Source organism: Schistocerca gregaria, chromosome X (assembly GCF_023897955.1).
Source record: "Schistocerca gregaria isolate iqSchGreg1 chromosome X, iqSchGreg1.2, whole genome shotgun sequence".
NCBI lineage: Eukaryota > Metazoa > Arthropoda > Insecta > Orthoptera > Acrididae > Schistocerca > Schistocerca gregaria.
Genome location: NC_064931.1, coordinates 372,655,838 through 372,678,028, shown reverse-complemented (window position 1 = coordinate 372,678,028; position 22,191 = coordinate 372,655,838). Strand labels below are relative to the sequence as shown.

Below are 22,191 nucleotides of genomic sequence, written 5' to 3'. Positions count from 1 at the left end.
CCCCTGCTCTCCCAATTTCCACCCACCCCTCCTATAGTGGCTAGCATTTCTGCCTCTGGATCATGGGGTTCTGGGTGCGATTCCCGCCTGAGTTGGGGATATTCTCCGCCTGGGGACTGGGTATTTGTATTGTTATCATAATAATCATTTGTGACAGTGAGTAGACTGGAGTGCGTAAAAAATTGGACTGTGAAAAAAAAACTGAGGCTTTGTATAGGCGCTGATGACCGCCCAGCTGGCCGCCCCACAAACCAAACATCAACCCCATCCTATTCTTTCCTCTTCCCCCTGCCCTGGCGTCCCTTTTCCTTTTTTGTTTGCACGTTATCCCTTCACTATAACTGGACTGTGCTATTTGTTGTTTCTCCCTGGAATTTTCCATCGTAGATCATAGGACTGAGGACCACCTTGTTCGGCCCCCTCCCACAAATCAAGCAACAAACCAATCCACGAGTTATTTTGACCAGAAAGGTCACTCATGTAAAAAAAAAGAAGTCTTAAATCCCGATTAATGCAATATGGTGGAATCATATTGATGTGGGCTGCCGCAGAAAGGTCACATAAATTCTCATATATAATCTAGTGAGAGATATGAACTAATCAGCTTTTGTGCTAACATGTAGTCTTGGAGTGATAAGGATTAATTTCAAAAATCAAGGTGTCCTAAATCTGGTAAAGCTGGAGGATAAAAATTGCAGAGGAAGTCCGTGGCTCGAATGCAGAAGTCGATTCAATTGAATGTAGGTTGTTGTAATTATGGGTTAGCATGGAGAGCTGCATCAAACAAGTCTTGGGACTAAATACGACAGCAACATTCAACCGCGGTCGTCAGAGGGACAAGAGGATTCTGAGACACAGTCTTAAATATTTCATAAAAATTAAAATACTAAGTAACGTCCTCCGTATAGATGATGGCTTGCAGCTAAATATGGTACGGGCGTCGGCAGTGGCCAAATTGAAGCGGACGCAGAATGAAAGCATTTCCTTCCGTAGTCTAATCACAAATAACTTCACGGGTGACAGGCCGATTGTATGTAAGTACAACTGTGACGACGGCCGGGCACTGCTCGGCAATTAAGAATTTTTAATGACACGTTGACTGCTGTTCATTGCCCTTAGAGACTAAGACTTTTGTGGATTGTTCTGGTCTTAAATTTTTAAGTGTCATATTACTGTGTATCATTTGATGCCATGCTTACAATTTTTCCGATTGTTCATGTTTCAGGATACCTTATCGCTGTGATGACCCAGATACACTGCGTGTTTTACATTATTGCGTGTTTTTACCTGCAAGAGGCGCGATTCCAGGTAATAATTTTGCACAGTTACGAAAGCTAAGAATTGCATAAGAATGGGGCTGTTGTACTGGTTTTCCCAAGCTTCTACATTTAAATTTACGAGTGGACTTCTAAAAGTAAGTTAAACATTATATAGACCCAGTAAATTTTATTGAAATCTGCACTACGTTTCAAACTGACACAGTGGGATGACACTGTTTTTCAGCATAGAGGAAGTGTCTTTGTAAATAATGGTCAGAACGTTTTAACAATCGATAAAAATCCGCTGATGGGCCGGGGAGCCATTCGAGAACCGCTTTATGTATGTCCTCATCTCGGAAAAATCTACAGTTGCTGCGAATCACTTCACCGATTGCCTGGGGTCGGTGGTCTGTGGACGATGTCGATGGCCTTCCTTCCTGATCAGCGTTCACTACGTATGTGCGGTTTCGCTCAAATGTTATCACCATTTCCCTGCGACACGACACGACATGGCATCTGGTGCATACACTACCAGAACTGCACGTTTAATGTGTGCAATTTATACATTTTGCCACAGATACACTGCCGCTCATACTCAAACTTTGGAGTATTGGAGTATTTTGCCAATTGTGACGCCATCTCACTCCCACACGTTATCCGTACCGCAGGAAACCTATAAAAAGTATTGTCCTCTGATACGGTCAGTCTTGTGGCGCGGAGGGACGGCGTGGGTAACTACGTCCACTCGTATGTTGACCAGAGAGCACACTAATTTGAGTATTTTGAGAACGAGGAGCCAAATGTCGGAAGTGAATGTTTTAGGTGATACGAGGTCTTACGCGGATAAACGCAAGGTAATATAAGTAACACAGATAACAGTGGCGAACATCTTCAGCACATCACATCAAATAAATACACACATCATGAAAAGTTTTGCACCGCCCCGGTTCCCAGAACACGGGAGGATAGACGTTGACTGTGGATATTGTATCTCAGACACAGTCCTTGCGAATGTTCAGAGACGTCACTAAACCCGCCCAACGATGTAAACAATCATGCAGCAGCGCCGATTAGATGGAGGGGGTCCAACAGCCGATCAGTCCCAGTCATTCCACCAGGAATTAGGTACACGGCTCGTGTTGTCTGTAGTTCAACCGTGCCTAGACGCTCAATACCGAGGTTTGATCGTGTCCGCATTGTTACTTCGTGCCCGGAAGGGCTCTCAACAAGGGAAGTGTCCCGGCGTTTCGGAGTGCACCAAAGTGACGTTGTTCGGACATGGAGGAGAGACAGGAACTGTCGATGTCATGCTTCGCTCAGGCCGCCAAAGGGCTACTACTGCCGTGGATGACCGCTACCTACGGATTATGGCTCGAGGGAAGCATAACAGCAACACCACCATATTGAATAATTCTTTTCGTGCAGCCACAGGACGTCGTGTTACGACTCACTGTGCGCAATAGGCTGCACGATGCTCAACTTCACGCCCGACATCCATGGCGAGGTCCAGCTTTGCAACCACGATACGATGCAGCGCGGTACAGATGGACCCAACAACATGCCGAATGGACCGCTCAGGATTGGTATCACGTTCTCTTCACCGCTGAGTGTCGCATATGCCTTCAACCAGACAATCGTCGGAGACTTATCTGGATACAACCCGGTCAGGCTGAACTCCTTAGACACACTGTCCAGCGAGTGCTGCAAGGTGTAGGTTCCCTGCTGTTTTGCGTTGGCTTTATGTGGGGTCGACGTACGCTGCTAGTGGTCATGGAAGGCGCCGTAACGGCTGTACGATACGTAAATACCATCCTCCGACCTATAGTGCAACCACATCGACAGCATATTGGCGAGGCATTCGTCTTCGTGGACGACAATTCGCGCCCCCAATCGTGCACTTCTTGCGAATGATCTCATTCAGGATAACTACATCGCTCGGCAAGAGTGGCCAGCATGTTCTTCAGACATGAACCCTATCTAACATGCCTGGAATAGATTGAAAAGGGCTGTTTATGGACGTCGTGACCCACCGACCACTCTGAGGGATCTACTAAGAATTGCTGTTGAGGAGTTGGATAATCTGGACCAACAGTGCCTTGATGAACTTGAGGACAATGTCACGACGAATAAAGGCATGCATCAATGCAAGAGGACGTGCTCCTGGGTATTAGAGGTACTGGTGTGTACAGCAATCTGGACCACCACTTCTGTAGGTCTCGCTGTATGGTGGTAAAATATGCAAAGTGTGGTTTTTATGACCAATAAAAAAAGCGGAAATGATGTTTATGTTTATCTCTCTTCCAATTTTCTCTACAGATTCCGGAACTCTTGGTGGTACAAAACTTTGTTTTGTTGTGTGTATTTAGGGGTAATGCTAAGAAGCGTTATCAAATGGGGTGATCACGTAAAATCAGTATTAGGAAAGGCGAATGGAGGACTTAAATTTGTTGATACGGTTCTGGTAATGAGTGGTCCGTCTTAAAGGAAATACGCTGACGAAGAGAGGGGAAAAAAGCCAACACAAAGGAGGAGTTGTGAGATATAAACCAAAGTTGGTAGGCCTGTTTCTGTATCGGAACGATGATGACTATTAAAATTCCGCGCCAGTCGCGTCAGTTTGAGGATGCAAATCAGCTTTTCTTGAAATACACGCTATAACGGTCGTGACCGTTTGTTACCTTAGAGATAAGACGTGGTGAGTTGGCAGTCGGGAACGCCTTTAAGGCGACAAAGAAGCCATTATCTACACGTCACTCAACTTTAATAAGGTCGTTCTAATAGGGCTACGAGAAGCTAGATGTATCTTCTGCGATACTGTAGAAAGAATTGGTAGGGATGAAGCCACTGTATATGATTGTTGGCAGCTGTGATTACGGGATTGAACGGTCGAAAGAAGGCCGGGATGCAGACGGCCACGTGGCCACTGAGAGCCAGGACCATCGGAGTCGAGGTATGACTCTGGCGCATAGTATTGTCTCTGCAGCAGCAATTCGAACAGTAGTTACCACTGCAGCAACACAACGAACTGTTAAAAATCGATTACTTCAATGGTAGCCCTGAGCCTGTCGCCTTGTTGCGTTCGTTCCTGACCCCAAACAACGCCATTTGCGACTTAGCAAGCGAGAGCTTATTAGAATGGAGGTTGCAGGGTTGTTGTGTTTTATGATGAAAGCTGGTTCTGTCTTGGTGCCTGTGATGCCCGTATGTTGGTTAGGGGGTGGCCAGTTGAGGGCCTGCAACCATACACACCGGAGTTCTGATATTTGGTGTGGTTTCGTCAGATAGCGGAACCACTCTCGTGGTTATCTCATGCACCCTGGCGGCAAATTTCTACGTCTGTCTGGTGATTCCAAATGTGCTGCTATTAATGAACAGCATTCCAGGGGGTGTTTTCCAACACGATAGCACTCGCCCACTTACTAGTGTTGTAACCCAACATGCTCTACAGAGTGCCGACATGACGTCCTGGTCTGCCCAATCACCATATCTGTCTCCCATCTGCCGGCCGGGGTGGCCGAGCGGTTCTAGGCGTTACAGCCTGTAACCGTGCGACCGCTACGGTCGCAGGATCGAATCCTGCCTCGGGTAAGGATGTGTGTGATGTCCTAAGCTTAGTTTGGTTGAAGTAGTTCTAAGTTCTAGGTGACTGATGACCTGAGAAGTTAAGTCCCATTGTGCACAGCCATTTTTTTTGTCTCCAATCAAGCACATATGCGACATAATCGGACGGCATCTGCAACGTCAACAACTACTAGCATTAACCGTCCCTGTATTAACTAATCAAGTGCAACAGGCATGTAACTCCATCCCACAAACTGACATCCGGCACCTAACACGTTCATGCACGTTTGCAGTCTTGGTTTCAACGTTCTGGCGGCTACACCGGTTATTAATGTACCAGCATTTCACATTGGCAATGGCTTCTCTCTCTCTTCCATTACCCTGTGTTCTTGCAATATTAATCACTTAACTGTTACCGAAATAATTGTATTTCCGAAATTTCGTTACTCTACATTAATTATCTTTAGGTGTTGAGAGTTTTTTTCCGTCAGTGTGACGTACAAGTTGGTAATGCGTCCAGTTATACACGAATACAGTTCCAGCATTTAGAACTGTTAACAAGTAAGCTTTACAAGACATCGGAGTCGGACGTCTCACTGATAGTATCATAACACACGAAGATGTAATAGAAATGCTCGTCGGAACTTAAGTGGGAATCCTTGAAAGGAAGAAATGTAAGTCTCAAATGGTTCAAATGGCTCTGAGCACTATGGGACTTAAGATCTGAGGTCATCAGTCCCCTAGAACTTAAAACTACTTAAACCTAACTAACCTAAGGACATCACACACATCAATGCCCGAGGCAGGATTCGAACCTGCGACCGTAGCAGTCGCGCGGTTACAGACTGAAGCGCCTAGAACCGCTCGGCCACCGCGGCCGGCAAATGCAAGTTTCGTGAAACCCTGTTCTGTATATTTAGAGAATCTTTAATCGAATCCAACTGCGCAAACGCTGTGCTTCCACAGACATGTATCTCACGTATCATTAGAAGAGGTAAGGGTGCGCACAGGCGTGTCTAATCATTTTTTCCTCGCTCAGTACGCGAATGGAACAGGAAAGCATAGTGATAATTTCAGTAAGATTTACCCTCGGCCACGCACTATACAGTGACTTGCGGAGTATTTGTTTGGATGCAGAATGCGCGTAGTGCGTGAGGCACGTGGTCAAAAAGTGTCGGTTTCAAAGCAAACAACTGCTTGTCACGTCGACATTCCTTTCTCTGTCTTGAAGTGACAACACTCAGTCATTTTTGATGTGTCCACAGTCGTGTTCGCCACCGTTTATAGGTCATGACTGACTGTCGAAGATCGAGTATAAATCTTTACAGGAACTTTCAGACACACATTTAATGAAATGAAACTTGGGAAATAGTGGGCCGAAGCGTGAATGAAAATTTGGACTGAAGAGGGAGGCGTTCTAGGGTAGTCTGTGCAGTCGTGCCAAGCCACTGCACCAGGGTGGCGTAGCACTTAACGCATCTGGCTAATGATGCGGAGACCCAGATTCGAATCTCGGCCTTCACAAAAACTTTCATTAGCATCTTGAGTCTGTACGTAGTTGTATATAGCACAATATATTGTGCAGCGTCATGTAGAGCGCCAAGTATTGCAGTTTGCATCAAAATTTGAATAAATTTATCGCAGAGGATTAAAACTCAGGAGAAATAGGGTCGCAAAAGCCACAGGGAGCTGATCATGGTTCTCAACAAAGAACCGTTCGCACAGCAGAATTAATGAAATTGTGTTCGGTCTTTCCTATAGTGTTAAACAAGTTTGTTGGCGTATAGAAACGTCATAGAAACTAAAAGACGAACTGGTTCGTAGGATACGAGCTGCCTGTCTCACAGCACAGTTGACGACAGGATTATTTAACAGAGAGCAGCAAAATTTTATGCGTCGTTGTCATGTATGCATTCACACGGGCGGCCGTTGCGGGTAACAGTTCCTATAACGCATTAATTATATCAGTAACAAATTGGATAATCATTTACGACCCTTAGCTCTTCATCTCAAAGTTTAAAGTTTAGGGCTCCCAAGCAACTGCATCATTTCGGTACTTCACGTTTGTGACAGCGTTTGTGGTGATTGATTCATAAGCTACTAAAGAAAACCGTAACCACTGATGTAATTGAAAGATTTTTATTTTTGCAGGAAAACGTGAGGTTGGTGCCCTTCTGGTATCTGATGCAAACCTACATTATAATGTATCAGTTAGGCCTGGTAATTACTTTCGGACACGAGTACAGCACTTCCAGGTTCAATTTAGCTATATGTGGAATTGGTAAGTGTTTCCTCTTAAGAAGAACGGTATAGAAATCTGAATAAAATAATTTTTTGCAGCTGGGCTTTTTCTGTGCCGACAGTTCTTTAGAGGATGCTGTAAAGCAATTAGTGCTTACAATGTTGAAATTAACGTACTGAACATGTCCATGGTAACAGCCTCATATTTTCTCTCTGCACTATTTTTGGAATTCTTTTCTGAATGCGTTCATTACTCAATCGGCATCTCGCAACAGAATTGTGTATGAGCGAATACCTAGTTCCCTTTATTCACGAATGTCGATAAAATTCATCATAATGGCTAAATATGTACTTTCTCAAACCTATTATGTCACAATTTCTGAAAACAAATGAGATTTTGAGGTTATAGTTTTCTTTCACAGCTTAGTTTAATAGACAATGTTTTAACGTGGACACCACTCATTGCTGCTATGACACATGATACAGTGATAATCACATACCATTTACGCAGAGGCATACATGTGCTACAGTTAAGTCTGTGGTCCATCAGGAAAGGAAAGGTCAACATTATATTGAAATTTACAGGGTGTCTATAAATTTTCGTTATTTGAGACATTGTAAGAGGAAAAGTATTTACCGATGGCTAAACAAATTTATAGGAATGATGGTCAGACTGTGTATAGCAGGATTTGCGTTATGAGTAATGTTAGTGTCATGAATTGCCGTTACGCGCCGAAGCTGGTTTGGCGACGTAGGGTTGAAACTCAAGCATCAGTGAGCTTTTGCAGTCGCAAACAGTCAACATAGGTGAGCAGAGCAAGTATTGACGTGTTAAAGGAATACGGGGCGGTCCGCTTCCTGCAAGGGCTAAAGAACACGATTCGGAAGTTCGAATTAATTGGTGATTATGAAGTTGCTACTGGGAGAGACCGACGGCCAATTGAGCCACGAATTGAAGTTGCTTTCGCCATGCTTGGCAACGCTGGGCGCAACGTGAGATCTCCAAGCAGTGCACGAGGTGTGTCACGACAGCTGAATTTACATGGTCCTCCGCTGGAAAGGCGCTGCTAACGATTGTCAAAAGCAATCTCTAGTGCGGTTCCAGGCTGTCGTGGATGCAGATTGTTGTCACGTTGAGCAATGCTTATGACCTGAAGCGTAAACATGGCACGCAGTTAACAAATGTTGCCCTCTTATGTGGAAATTAAAATGTTATCTACGGTGATTTTATTTCTCTTTGGCATGTCCTTACAAATGTTTCCACAAAGTTTTATTGTAGTATGGTAACTTGTTTTCACGCGAGCCCTCTCAAGTAGCGAAAGTTTTATAGCCATACGGTACAACATCGTGGCAATCCAGATCATGTAGACGCAATTCATTTAGAAGAGGAAACAAAGAAATATTTCATTACTGACAAATTGGAAAAGTAGCTGCACAAATGACATATTTGCACGAGGCAAAAAATTCTGAATTTCGCTCATTGTACTCTTAATTTTCCAAATTTCATACAAATAAGAATGTTAATTGTAACTAACAGTGAGGATTACATTATTTTGTTATTAGAAATGACGCTATACAAGACTGTAAGCTGTTTAAATTTGTCTTTAACGTGCGACCATTTTTTTACGTTTTAGACATTTTGTTCGTTCGGCATTTATATGTAACTACTGTTATTAACCAAAGCTGTGCTGAACAATGGTCTATGCCCGAAACCCGTTAGACATTAAATTCAAAACAGTGCTTACCGTGCTATATAACATCAGTTGTAAGGTTTATCAAAGTAGTTAAATACAGTCGACAAATATTATTACTTTAGCAGTTAAGGTTTCATTGGTTCACATTGGTACTGAATATGTTGTTCTTTTCCGCAGTGTATAATTCGGTAATCCTGGCGTCTGGAATTAGCACCCTTTCTCGATGGTTATCAAATAAACTATTTGATGACAACAATCGACACGACGGTTGTGTGCCCGACAGCAGCCAGTAACTTCTGGATGACTGCAGACATAGCGTGTGTGTTTGATCCAACATAAGCCCATCCAGTCCAGTAGCAGTCTGTTGTCAAAGTTTCCAGCACCCAAGCAAGCAAGACGGTCAGTCACAGCAGCGCAGCTGGACCGCCACCGACCATCGAGAGGGAGGTCAATCATGTGGCCAAGCTAAGTTAATGTGCCAACAGGACCATTACCACAACTTCGACGTTGGTTAGTCAAAGCGAACGTGACCACGAACGCAACAGTGAACTGCCAACAACCCACTGAGCGTCGGTGACCATATTCTGCAGGTCCACAAGGGGTGCCCTTGTGCTACACAACAGTAGCCGCATCAGCAGCCAACAGGAGTGCGATGAGCCTGACAACCGGCTGATGGAGAGCGACCATTACTAAGATAGCCAGCTGACGGGACACAACAGGTGTGGTCACCACCACGTTGCTCGACTTAACACTGGACAGCATGACTTTGAAAGTAACTATCCGATTGCAATCTCCATCGCGGTCAGTCTGTTACTGCATGTCATCAAAATCAGAGTTGTTGACCTAGACAGTTAGTTACGGCTGTGAGCCCCGCGGTGGTAGCCAGATTGCCGACAGAGCGAGCGCAGCCGTGACCACGATCGCAATTGTACCTGAGAATGCGAGCACGGCTAGTCCGGCAGCCAACTGGGACAGCGCAAGCTCGATAGTGACTGCACGTATGGCAGTGGTCAGCCTGACAGCCAGTTGGGTGTTAGTGTGAACGTGACAGTGGTCAGCCAGTGTTTTGATCAAATGCTGAATGTAAGAAAAACTGCTGCTTTGAACATCTCTGTGCCCGGCTCTCTGGAAACTCCATAGGATCACTGGCACAGTCAAGTGGACTTTGAACTTGACCATAGTTGAGGTGACCTCACAGCAGTGTGTGTGTCTGCGTTTGTGACGGTGACTGCTATTATTTGCAACACCTCAGTGGACAGTGCAAAGACTACTGCGACCTCATCCTGACAGCAAAAAACGTGTGCATGACTGCGACCTTATGTACCGCTGCGTCAGCTGTGATTATGTTGACTGTGTACAGTAACAGTGACTACAACTAAGATTATGGCGACAGAGGCTGCGTGACTGACGGCGACCACAACTGTAGACTTAGTAACAACAGGTGTGATCACCACCACGTTGGCCGACTTAACAGTTGACAGCATGACTTTCACAGCGACTATCCGTACTGCAACCTCCATCGTGCTGTCTGTTAGTGCATATCATAAAAATCAAAGTTGTTGACCTAGACAGTGACGACTCTCTTGGCGTGGTACAGACATCCACAATTTCTAGGATTACAATGATACATGTTGCACAACTGATGCACACAAAGGTGCTGCTGCATATAGATGATACAGTGGGGAGCATCACAGCAATAAAAACAGAACATTATGGGGCAGCGTTGAGGCTACAGACGAACAGCCCCTGGAAATCGAAGAGGAAACTCATACTGGTCTCAGTCACTGCTGGCGCTTTCTACTCAACTGGTGGTGTGGCACATTTTGTGCTTGGACATCGGTGGTCCCTGCATAATGCAGTAGCTGCCACGGTAGTGGTACGAAAACGGGCTGGAATTGCTGCTGATACTAACGAATGTGACACTGTGCAAATGATTAGGTAATAAGAGCTCACTGATACTACTACGTATAATCAAGTCTCTCACTGAAGCATAAACAAAACATCTATAGATTGTGTGTCACTAAATACTTAATTTGTTGTTTTGTCAACTTTTAAAGAAGATAATTAATTACGATTGTATATTCTTACGCATATTGTTACAGTACTTCAGAAAGGTTGTGCCGGTTACTGTACAGTCAAAAAAGTAATAAAAGCTGTGAAATCGGAATTAAGTGTTCAATTAACATATTCTTGTGTAATATATCCTCAAAGTTGAGAAACATATTGAGCTTTCAACGAAATTTGTTTTTTCGGCAGCGGCGGCGGTGGTGGTAGAAGACCACCAACCTCTACATTCCAGCACTAGGTACAATGGGGGAATCTAGCGCTGGTGACCTAGGTAAGCGGACGATAGACGAAAACTAAGGGTAATGTCACCATCTGTCAGGTGACGATCAACAGTGGCACATGTTCAAACTCCATGAGATACTGCGGTGTCTTGTGGAATTTATTGCTGGAAATTAACATAAAGTGTGAGAATCCGGAAGTGACGATCAACAACAGCTGCTGCAACAACACTTCTCCTGCTTCAGTTTAAAAACTTACTATTAATTTATTTACACTGACAGTATTCTAACTGACCACCATTGGCTTAAGTGCCACTACACTTACGTATGTCAGCGACATTAGCTGCGGCGCTGAATAATTATGACTTGAGCGATGCTAAATGTCTGGCTGTATTTTCATGGCTACATTGCGGCTGCAGCCATAGAAGATTTCTCTTGTAACGTGTTAAGCGCACGTTAAACCCAGCTTCTCTTACACAGTTTCCCTTCTTCGGTCGTTTTGACGAGACACTGAGTCACGTGGCACTGAAGTTTTGAAGCAGTTCATCGAGCATATAACTAATAAACGTGAAATTGCTGAGTTAATTGTTCAGATCTAAAGGAATTTTGCCAAAACTGAATGAAAATCAGGATCCGGAACACGTAAATACAAGAAGGTGCGGTTTAGCTAAGCTGTGGCGGGCAATGTGGCAAATTTTATGATGCACATTATCTATTTTCAATCTTTATAAGTGCCGAGTTATGACGCCTTAGTTATATTAAAATAAAACTACATACTTTCTTTTGTGGCACTGTAAAGTGCCTTCAAATAGTATTTAACAACGTAGGGTGTGTGGAACGCAACAAATTTAACAAGGTAACAGCTGCAAACAACCATCGTGCTGTCAGTAGTAGTAGTAGTAGTAGTACAAACGTTTGCGTTAGATATTTACATGTCCCATAGATCATTTGAACGATTCTCTTACCGAAATGATGTGGAACACGACTTGATAGCTATATATGATGACGTGATACATCATTGTTACCACTAATTCAGACGGCATTTTTAGTCCTCCTCGTGCCATTATGCTTAATAATTAGTTCTATTACAGGATATCAGTTTTTAAAAAGAAATTTGTCAGTGGAATAAGAATTTACCAACAGAAATAATTTAGAGTTAGATTTAAAACTTTCTTTGCTACCAGTAAAAAATTTTATAGTATTTGGCAAATCATCGAATTTTTTGTTGCTGCATATTGAACTCCTTTCTGAACCACTAGCAGTTTTAATAACGGGCGATAAATGTCATTTTTCCTCTATTGTTATAAATATGGATAGCACTAGTCTTCTCAAATTGTGATGGATTACTTACGACGAATTTCATTAGCGAATACGCGTATTGCGATGGTGCAGTTAAAATACCTCCTTGAAGAGGTATCCATATATCTGTGGGTGGACACACATAGTGACTTTTTTTGCAGTCAGTACAATATTTCTAGGTGACGAGTTATTCCAGAAAGTTACTTCATGAGAAATTACCGAGTGGAAATATGCTGAATACGACAGAATGTCGATTCATTTGTTTCAAAGATCAGCAATTATATGATGAACAAAAGTAGCTGAACCTATTTGTTTGAGAAGCTCAGTAATGCGCTTTATATACTTCAGGTTTTCATCAATATGTGTACACAAAAATTTGAAGCATTCTACCCTATCCATTGAGCAACATTCATGTCTTATATCAATTGTTGCTATGACTATTGAAGAGAATTAAATATAGTGTTTCCTCAAACTTTACAGATAGTCAACTGTCAGAAAACAATTCATAATTCTGTTGCTTTCTCTCTAATGAGATTTATTATAACACTAGTATCATTCGTAGAAAGTAACATTCCTGCTTCTTGGCTGCTAATTGGAATGTAACTCATATATAGGGAGTAGGAGTGGAGGGGACCCAAAATTTAACCTTGTGGGGCTCCTTTTGCCGTTTCTGACACATTCCAACAATGGTTAATTATTCAAAAAAAGCTTTCTGCGTTCTGTTTGTTAACCTGCTGTGTGAAAAGCAATCATTTCCACAAAACATCAGTTTTTCGAAGATAATAACGTGACCTAAGCAATAAAATGCCTTCGAAAACTCACAAGAATACTAACTGGCGATATTTTATTATATGAAGCTGTTAATAGTACGTGGGTGTATGCGCAAATGGCATGTTCAGTAGGGTAACACACCTGGAACCCAAACTGTGGTATGCTAAGAATGCACAGAAAAATTAGTTTATTTCACCACAAAATTAGAGAATTGAGTAATAAGGTAGAAGAGTTTGTGTTTTTTTGAGGAATTTAGAGAGCTCTTAAAAGACAGACATCTTGTACCTATCTGAGCACGACATAAACACATAGTTGGGGAAGCTACATGTATATAATACACGCCAACATATTACTGGTGCAGAACTAATGTGGTGAAAGGTATATTATGACAGAACACAAGACAAGTAGGTTTTGTAGTGACCAGCACATATATGTGTGTGCTTGAAAATTGATACTAAAAATAGTTCTTTTAAATATAAATTTTGAACTATTTACGAGGAGTCTGGATTTTTATGTCAGTCAGCAGCAATCAGTTAAGTCTGTGGTGACATCAATTAAGGTTTTCTAAGGGATTCTGACAGAAATCCGTTCTGAAAACCTTATCTGGATCGCGGAATTTGATCTCAGAAATTAACTTTCCACCATGGGTGGATAAAACAGTAGTAAGGACCTAACCGATGTTTCATTTAATGAAGCTCAATGCAAGAAAATAACTTTACCAAATATCGAATGCTCTCTAATCATGATGCACAGTTAGTTAGGATAAATGACAGAGTGCACTTTGATTCCTGTTGTCCCATTAAAGTGGAAGAAATAACAAACTCAGACTTCCATCCAGCCTTGTTAAAATACTATATTCAAAATATATATACTCAAAATATATAAATCAACAAGTCTGTACATTTTCAAAAAACTGATATCAGGAACTGAAGTTGTCTCAAAGATGTGATGAGTAACGATATTCTGCTCTTTCGCCACAGTATCATAGTTCAGGTTACACTTTATTATCGTTTTTTCGGTAACGGAATAATAAGTGACAGTCAACAACCTTTATTTTATGTTCTCTATGATACTAATTCATGTTGTCGAATCTCTGTTCTAGTTAATCGTGTTAAAATGACACTGCAACAGCACCAAAGTTACACGAGAAAACAACGCATTTGGAACTATGAATCTGTTACAGCGATACAGTAAGCGATTTGCATCAGCTGCTTGTCCATTACTTTAAATTTTTCTTTTATTGACCCTTCTAATTTTTGTAGATAAGTAAAATATCTATAACATTTTTTCGCCATTTCATCACTAAAGTAAGGCCATACAATATGCACAAAAATAAAATTACGTGATCGGTGCTCGAATTTTGGAGTAATAAAAGAAGTGACAGCCTACAATATTCCTTTTATGTCTTCTGTTGTGTTGATTCATATTGTCAAATCTGCTCTAATTAATTATGTTACAGTGACACTGTATAAGAAATAACTGTGTCATGCAGAAATACTTAGATACACACAACAAGTCTGAGAACCTGCATGAAATGTAAGATATTAATCAGATTGTCATGTATACATTTTATCTGTGTATGAACATATCACCAACATGTATCTACTGACTGGCAGTTTACTCAGACACATTTGCAAATTTATCTAGCACTTGTCTCATAAATGCATGGCCATAACATGGCAAATGTTAGGCCTATCTCTACAAGACGAGACTTTATAATACCGTGTCTCGATATTTTTCAACATATAAACTGCCTCATATAACTATAACATTTGCAATCATTCATTTGTTGTACACACCAATGAAAAGTAACTGGTCCTCCTTTCACATACGTCTCTTTACACCTGTAGCAACAATAATATGGCATTATAGCTCTCTTACTAAAACTCGAACGTGGAAAAACGTATATAAAACCAGGCGAATACGTGTAGTACTAAAGTTTCGCTATCACCGCAAATTGTAGACGGGCAGCATCATTCCAAAATCACGTGACCATCCTGGTTTGATGATAACATGCGTAGTAGGGTATGCTGACTCCATTCTGTCTAAACCGACAGATGACTGGTCTGTGGCCCCCACACTCCCGCCCATATGCCAATCCACCCTGACTGGACGTTCTGGATGTGACTAGTGCTATCCAAGAACACTGTGGTGAAGTTTTCGTTGGAAACACTCCACGAACTGGCCTCTGACCAGAACCCTGTGCTCCTGTACCTTACCAACGTCGTTCTGTCTTTAGACGTCCCTTCTGCTTTGACCATCATGGTTTGGGAGAAGTTTTCCATGATCCTTAATAACACCACTCGGTAACATATCGACGTAACAACACCTGCCAATCTGGTGAGAGCTGTTGATTACCTCACCACAAAAATCCAAAAGGTGATGAAAGCCTTTACTTCCACTGTCCTAAGGGCTTTAACCCTACTCATGACTTGCCTCACCTCTTGCGCGAACTCAAAATTCAGCATAACTGTTACTGCAGGCAGTGGAAGCAGTTTCATGATCCTCAGGATAAGCATGGCATGTAGCATCTCCAGTATGAATTCTGCCACCAGCTAGCCTGTTGGAAAACGAAACAATGGGAGGACAAGATGTCAGCCTTCGTCCTCCAACATAAATCCGAATGGGCCTTTGTCTGAGCCCTGTGGCCCTCCGCATTGAAGACCAACCACCTCATCCACATAGTAGATGGCTTAACTTATGATGCCCTCCATGTGGTAAAAACTCTGGCAGATATGTTTGATATGTTTGAGGAGCAAAACCAATTGCACATCCAGGACCTCACGCCTGATGAACTCCAAGATGAAAACAATATTCTAGAGGCCATTGCCACTTTCAGAGAACGACCACCTCTGGCTGCCCCTCACCTTACATCCACAGTGGAAATCCAACGAATCCTCCAGCGGAAGCATGGACAGTCGGCTCTACGTTTGTATGGTATCGTAAACACCGCCACCAGCTCCCGTGCAAGCCACTGGTCTTATTTACCAGCATCCTCAACTGCTGTCTCACAATTTGCGTTTTCCCCCACAGTGGGAGCAGGCCAAAATGATTACCATCTCCAAGCCCTCAAAGGATCCTTAGGTCCCTACTAACAACTGGCCCATTAGCCTCCTGAACACCATGGCCAAGCCTCTAGAATCTTTGATCCTCCACCGCATTTCCCAGCGTCTGTTGGCGGCTGGAACAATCCATCGAGAACAGTTTGGATTCGCTTCCCACTTGTCCGCTGAACTCTAATTCCTTAAGATCACGGAACATGTCAACGCCAGTGGTTTTCCTGGACCTGCAAAACATGTTTGACAAGACCTGGCAGGACAATCTTGTGTACAAAATGCTGACCCAGACGACCATCCCTGACATCTATGTGAAAATTGTGAATAATTTCCTCCACGATAGGACTTTCTTGGTTACTCAGCAAGGTCAACACTCCAGCTTACGTCACATGTCGATGGGTACCGCTCAGGGCTACGTGTTGTCTCCCATCAATTTTAAAATTTATGTTAACGATATGCCAGCCCTCCCACAATGCCACCTGGCACAATACGCCGATGATACCATGCTCTCTACCACCGGCTGCAACACAGACCAGCTCATTGCTCGCCTCCAGAGGCAGGTGGATGCAACAGTGACTTGCTGTCCCAACAAAATGTCCTTAGTGCCACCAACACTATGGCAGTCTACTTCACTAAACGGCTCCCCATCCTACACCACAATATCACTATTGCAAGCATCCAGGTCCCATGGTCCCCTGATACCAAATACCTAGGTGTCCAGAAGGATAAAAACTGCTCTTCCATCGTTGTGCAGAATATGTAACCCAAAAAGGGATCAAGCTGATAAAAGCATTGCACCCAGTGTTCAACTGCAGGGAACTGAACCTCGACACCAAGCTCCAGCTGTGCTCGATGGTTGGCCACCCTTCCCTCACCAATGGCTCCATAGTGTGGGCTAAGATTAGTGCCTCCCAGATACAGACCCTCCAGAGCCTGCAGAATAAGGTGCTTTGGTGGAGTCTGCATGCCCCTCCCCTCACGAGGGTAGTTACCCTCCACAAGGAACTGGACATGGCAACTCTCAAGATGTCCACGCAAGAGAAGGCAAGATATCTCTATGCCAAAGTAGAAGTTGTAAGTGACACAGTCACTGGCATAGAAAACATTGGCACAACGCCTCCCCGGTACTGGCACTGACACCCTGTTCTCACCATCCTTGAGTACTCTGAGTCTGACCATGGCTAACGACAGCACTTTTATGGCCTGTAATAAAGCGTTAGTGTTGACTTGACCACTTGACGGGTATCGAACATCATATACCACCACTGTTGATACATAATTTAGTTCATAGTTAATATTTGCCTGAGACCTGAACTTCCACTGTCGGAGGGTGGTATGGCATTTCAAGCCCCAATACCATACCTTCAACATGCACTCCAGTGATGGCTTTGGAATGACATCATTATTGAATGGAGCAGCCTTACTATCCACCAAAACAGTAAGACTGTGAGCCACTGGTGGAGCTGTATTTCAACTGTCCACAAAAAATAGAAGACAAAAGGGGGTGAGCAGTAGACTGGAACTTATATGGTGGGAGCACACCACATTTGCAGCAATTTATTGCATGTGCAGAAATTTGCACAAACATCTGTGCAAACATATCGTTGCATATGGATGGGCAAAGCTGGTTAGAATACTCGTCCCTCTTTGAGATATGCATTAAAAACAATGACTTCAGAAAACTGATGGGTATGCTAGCAATGGCCCCCTTTTCTTCACAGCTCATTGTCAGTCACTTATAGATTGTTTATTTACAGATAATGCATAATTATGATCACTAGTCAATACATGGTCATACAATCATAAAAGTTATCAATATATTATTATGCTTTAATCGTCTACAGTTTCCATTTTTGAAGGATATAAACGCATGCAATATGGCATCCCCATCTCACAACTGAACTATCACCCTGCATTGTAATGTAGGCACTGTATCCTGACGATCCCCCCCCCCCCCCCCAAAAAGTCCATCTACTAGTGTAACCAATGAGCTCCTCAAGATCAATCCCTCCAAAACCCAGGCAATGGTTATAGGACGAACCACCTGCAGCTTCTGCCTCTATGGATTCCATCTTACCATTTACAACTGCTGTATCCAGTTAACGAACACACTAAAACGTCTTGGTCAAATCCTTGACTGACAACCAACCAACAGAAAGCCACAACACACTAAAACTACTAACAGACTGAACTTGGGGCTTACACCCCTCCACCACTCTCCACACATACAAGATCCTGATCCAACCCATCCTCTGCTGTGTTGCATTGATCTTCACTCAGAGGTCTATAAGTCCCTCCAAATCCTTGAACACCATGCACTCCACCTCGCCTTCCACTCTGCTTACCTTCCCCCACATGGGGAACACATCTCACCAAGTGCATGTCCTTCAGTTGTTAAGTGATAGTGCAGTGCTCCAATACTTTTTCATGGAAAAAATTACTGCATTGCATTTGTATTTTTTAAACTATTTTTTTTGTCCTTTTAGCTGCCCCTCATTAGTCTTTCTCATTTAAAATAACAACAGTCTTCACATTCTGTTTTCTCTCATCTTTTCTATGTCATTCAGAATGTTTTTGGTGCAGAGCAGTGTATTATACCAATGAAAGCCCACCCTCTACCTATATGGAGTGACAGGGATGAAATAACAGCAAAAAAAGGACACACTGGGATATGCTGCAGATCAGTATGCTATCAACAATTAAATATCATATTCACATTTTCAAGATTCACTAACTCACAACCAAATAATTGCCTTGCAGCCTAATCTACACATTGGGCTGTGCTAGATACCAGTCTGTCAGGACAACCTTCATTCTAAAAATAAGAAAAAGTTGTCAGTATTCTGCATTTGCACATGTATTACATCACATGCCTCAACATCATGTCACAGGACAAGGCTGACATCCATTGTTGATAACTGAGTCTCTCTTTGTGTACTTACACCCATATACACTCTTGAAAATGGAAAAAAAGAACACATTGACACCGGTGTGTCAGACCCACCATACTTGCTCCGGACACTGCGAGAGGGCTGTACAAGCAATGATCACACGCACGGCACAGCGGACACACCAGGAACCGTGGTGTTGGCCGTCGAATGGCGCTAGCTGCGCAGCATTTGTGCACCGCCGCCGTCAGTGTCAGCCAGTTTGCTGTGGCATACGGAGCTCCATCGCAGTCTTTAACACTGGTAGCATGCTGCGACAGCATGGACGTGAACCGTATGTGCAGTTGACGGACTTTGAGCGAGGGCGTATAGTGGGCATGTGGGAGGCCAGGTGGACGTACCGCCGAATTGCTCAACATGTGGGGCGTGAGGTCTCCACAGTACATCGATGTTGTCGCCAGTGGTCGGCGGAAGGTGCACGTGCCCGTCGACCTGGGACCGGACCGCAGCGATGCACGGATGCACGCCAAAACCGTAGGATCCTACGCAGTGCCGTAGGGGACTGCACCGCCACTTCCCAGCAAATTAGGGACACTGTTGCTCCTGGGGTATCGGCGAGGACCATTCGCAACCGTCTCCATGAAGCTGGGCTACGGTCCCGCACACCGTTAGGCCGTCTTCCGCTCACGCCCCAACATCGTGCAGCCAGCCTCCAGTGGTGTCGCGACAGGCGTGAATGGAGGGACGAATGGAGACGTGTCGTCTTCAGCGATGAGAGTCGCTTCTGCCTTGGTGCCAATGATGGTCTTATGCGTGTTTGGCGCCGTGCAGGTGAGCGCCACAATCAGGACTGCATACGACCAAGGCACACAGGGCCAACACCCGGCATCATGGTGTGGGGAGCGATCTCCTACACTGGCCGTACACCTCTGGTGATCGTCGAGGGGACACTGAATAGTGCACGGTACATCCAAACCGTCATCGAACCCATCGTTCTACCATTCCTAGACCGGCAAGGGAACTTGCTGTTCCAGCAGGACAATGCACGTCCGCATGTATCCCGTGCCACCCAACGTGCTCTAGAAGGTGTAAGTCAACTACCCTGGCCAGCAAGATCTCCGGATCTGTCCCCCATTGAGCATGTTTGGGACTGGATGAAGCGTCGTCTCACGCGGTCTGCACGTCCAGCACGAACGCTGGTCCAACTGAGGCGCCAGGTGGAAATGGCATGGCAAGCCGTTCCACAGGACTACATCCAGCATCTCTACGATCGTCTCCATGGGAGAATAGCAGCCTGCATTGCTGCGAAAGGTGGATATACACTGTACTAGTGCCAACATTGTGCATGCTCTGTTGCCTGTGTCTATGTGCCTGTGGGACTGTCAGTGTGATTATGTGATGTATCTGACCCCAGGAATGTGTCAAAGTTTCCCCTTCCTGGGACAATGAATTCACGGTGTTCTTATTTCAATTTCCAGGAGTATATGTAAAGATAAATATATGTGTTATGAGGAAGATATAGTGAGATACAATTTTTGTGGGCCTGAGGCCACCAGTGAGCATCCATAGTGGTGCAGTACAAAACCATGTTTTATATTACAAGACATTTGGCACAAATTGTGTGTGACAAAAGGAATATTGTATAATAGTGGACCAATGAAATGAGTCTGGGCTATAGTTAAGACACTGACTTTACCAGCCAAATACCTGTCCTAACCTGATATGTATATTGGAGCTATTTATATTCTTCGTATTATATTTAGAAATTCTGTATCATAGAAAGGGATCCCTGGATGAATATACAATAAATTACTATCACAATATAGTGTGTTTGTGAAACAACACATTACATAAATACATATACAACATAAGTGAAACAATATTAGTGTTCAGTATCATTTTGGGATGACATTTTAAATTATTCTTTTGATTAAAATGTCTTTTGTCTAAGCCAGTTTTGAGCTGGTGTTCTTGAAGAATCTAAGTATCACACTTTGTGCATGTACTGGCAGCTTCTTAAATACCAGAAATTGAAAATCCAAGTGTTATTAACTGGGTTGGAGGTTTTTTTAAGTCTGGCAGCTGGGATGTCTGATGGTTTTTTATTTGTGTGTATTGAAAAATTTAGAATAACAAGGAATAAAACTGTCAGTCTTTTCAGTTTTTTTGTTTAAGTGTGGTCTGCAAGACTCTTTAATTTTGTCTCCACAAATTCATCTGATTGCCCTTTTCTGCCAAGTAAGATTTTTCTTTATTAGGAGGAATTGTTCTAAACAGGATTCCAAATGTCAAGTAGCTCTAGAAAAAGAGATGTTAAGCATTACCTCTAACATTAATACTAACACAGGATCTGAGTTTACTCAAGAAATATGTAACACAGTCTCTGTTGATGCATTGTTATGTGGGGAAGTGGCTGGTTAAATATTTAACAATGCAATTGACAAACAGCAGTGCAATTGACAAACAGCAATGCAATTGATTTTTTAAATTTTGTTTTTATTTTATTTTGTTTTTCCTGCCAGTTTCAGTAATTCATTATGCTATCTTCAGGCCCTATGTGCACCTCTAAAAAATAATCGATATTGGGACACTAGAGGTGCAGTCCAGTCTTCAAAGGAAGCACTTGAGCAATCACAACATCCAGAAACGTTTGGCCCCAGTATGACAGTATCGATTGTTTTTGAGAGGTGCATATGGACCTGAAGGTGGCATAATGAATTGCCAAAATTCGTAATGAAACAAAATAAAACAATTCCTCAGTTGCACGCCTGTATGGCGAATTTTGTTGTTAAATACATAACACATGCTAACTTTGTACACACATACATTCCACATGACTTTTCGAAGCTCAGTTTGAGCCAAAATGCATCCCAAGAACCTCAACAGAAGCACAATGACTGTCATATTTACCATATACACAGAGGACAACATTTACAGTTTTTTCATGAATAACTTCCAGTTCACTGATTCTAAACCATGTATTGGCTGCTCTTAGCTGATTTTTACTTCGGTCCCTTAATGCTGCTAGGTCTTTTCCAGCTGTAACAAATTTCATGGCATCAGCATACATTGTGACTTTACATTACATAATACTTGACAAGTTTTTTTTTACATAGATTATGAATAGGAAAGGTCCA

At 43.1% G+C, this 22,191-nt stretch overlaps 1 protein-coding gene across 1 annotated transcript in view; it reads left to right on the top strand.

The window, feature by feature from the left end:
* LOC126299132 (uncharacterized) overlaps window positions 1-10,914 on the top strand; it is an 85,571-nt gene extending 74,657 nt beyond the window's left edge. The window contains exons 4-6 of the mRNA XM_049990877.1: window positions 1,226-1,308; window positions 6,972-7,101; window positions 8,933-10,914. Of these exons, the coding sequence (XP_049846834.1) occupies window positions 1,226-1,308; window positions 6,972-7,101; window positions 8,933-9,048 (329 nt within the window). The 3' untranslated portion in view covers window positions 9,049-10,914. The remainder of the gene's footprint in view (window positions 1-1,225; window positions 1,309-6,971; window positions 7,102-8,932) is intronic.
* The last annotated feature ends 11,277 nt before the right edge of the window (window positions 10,915-22,191 follow it).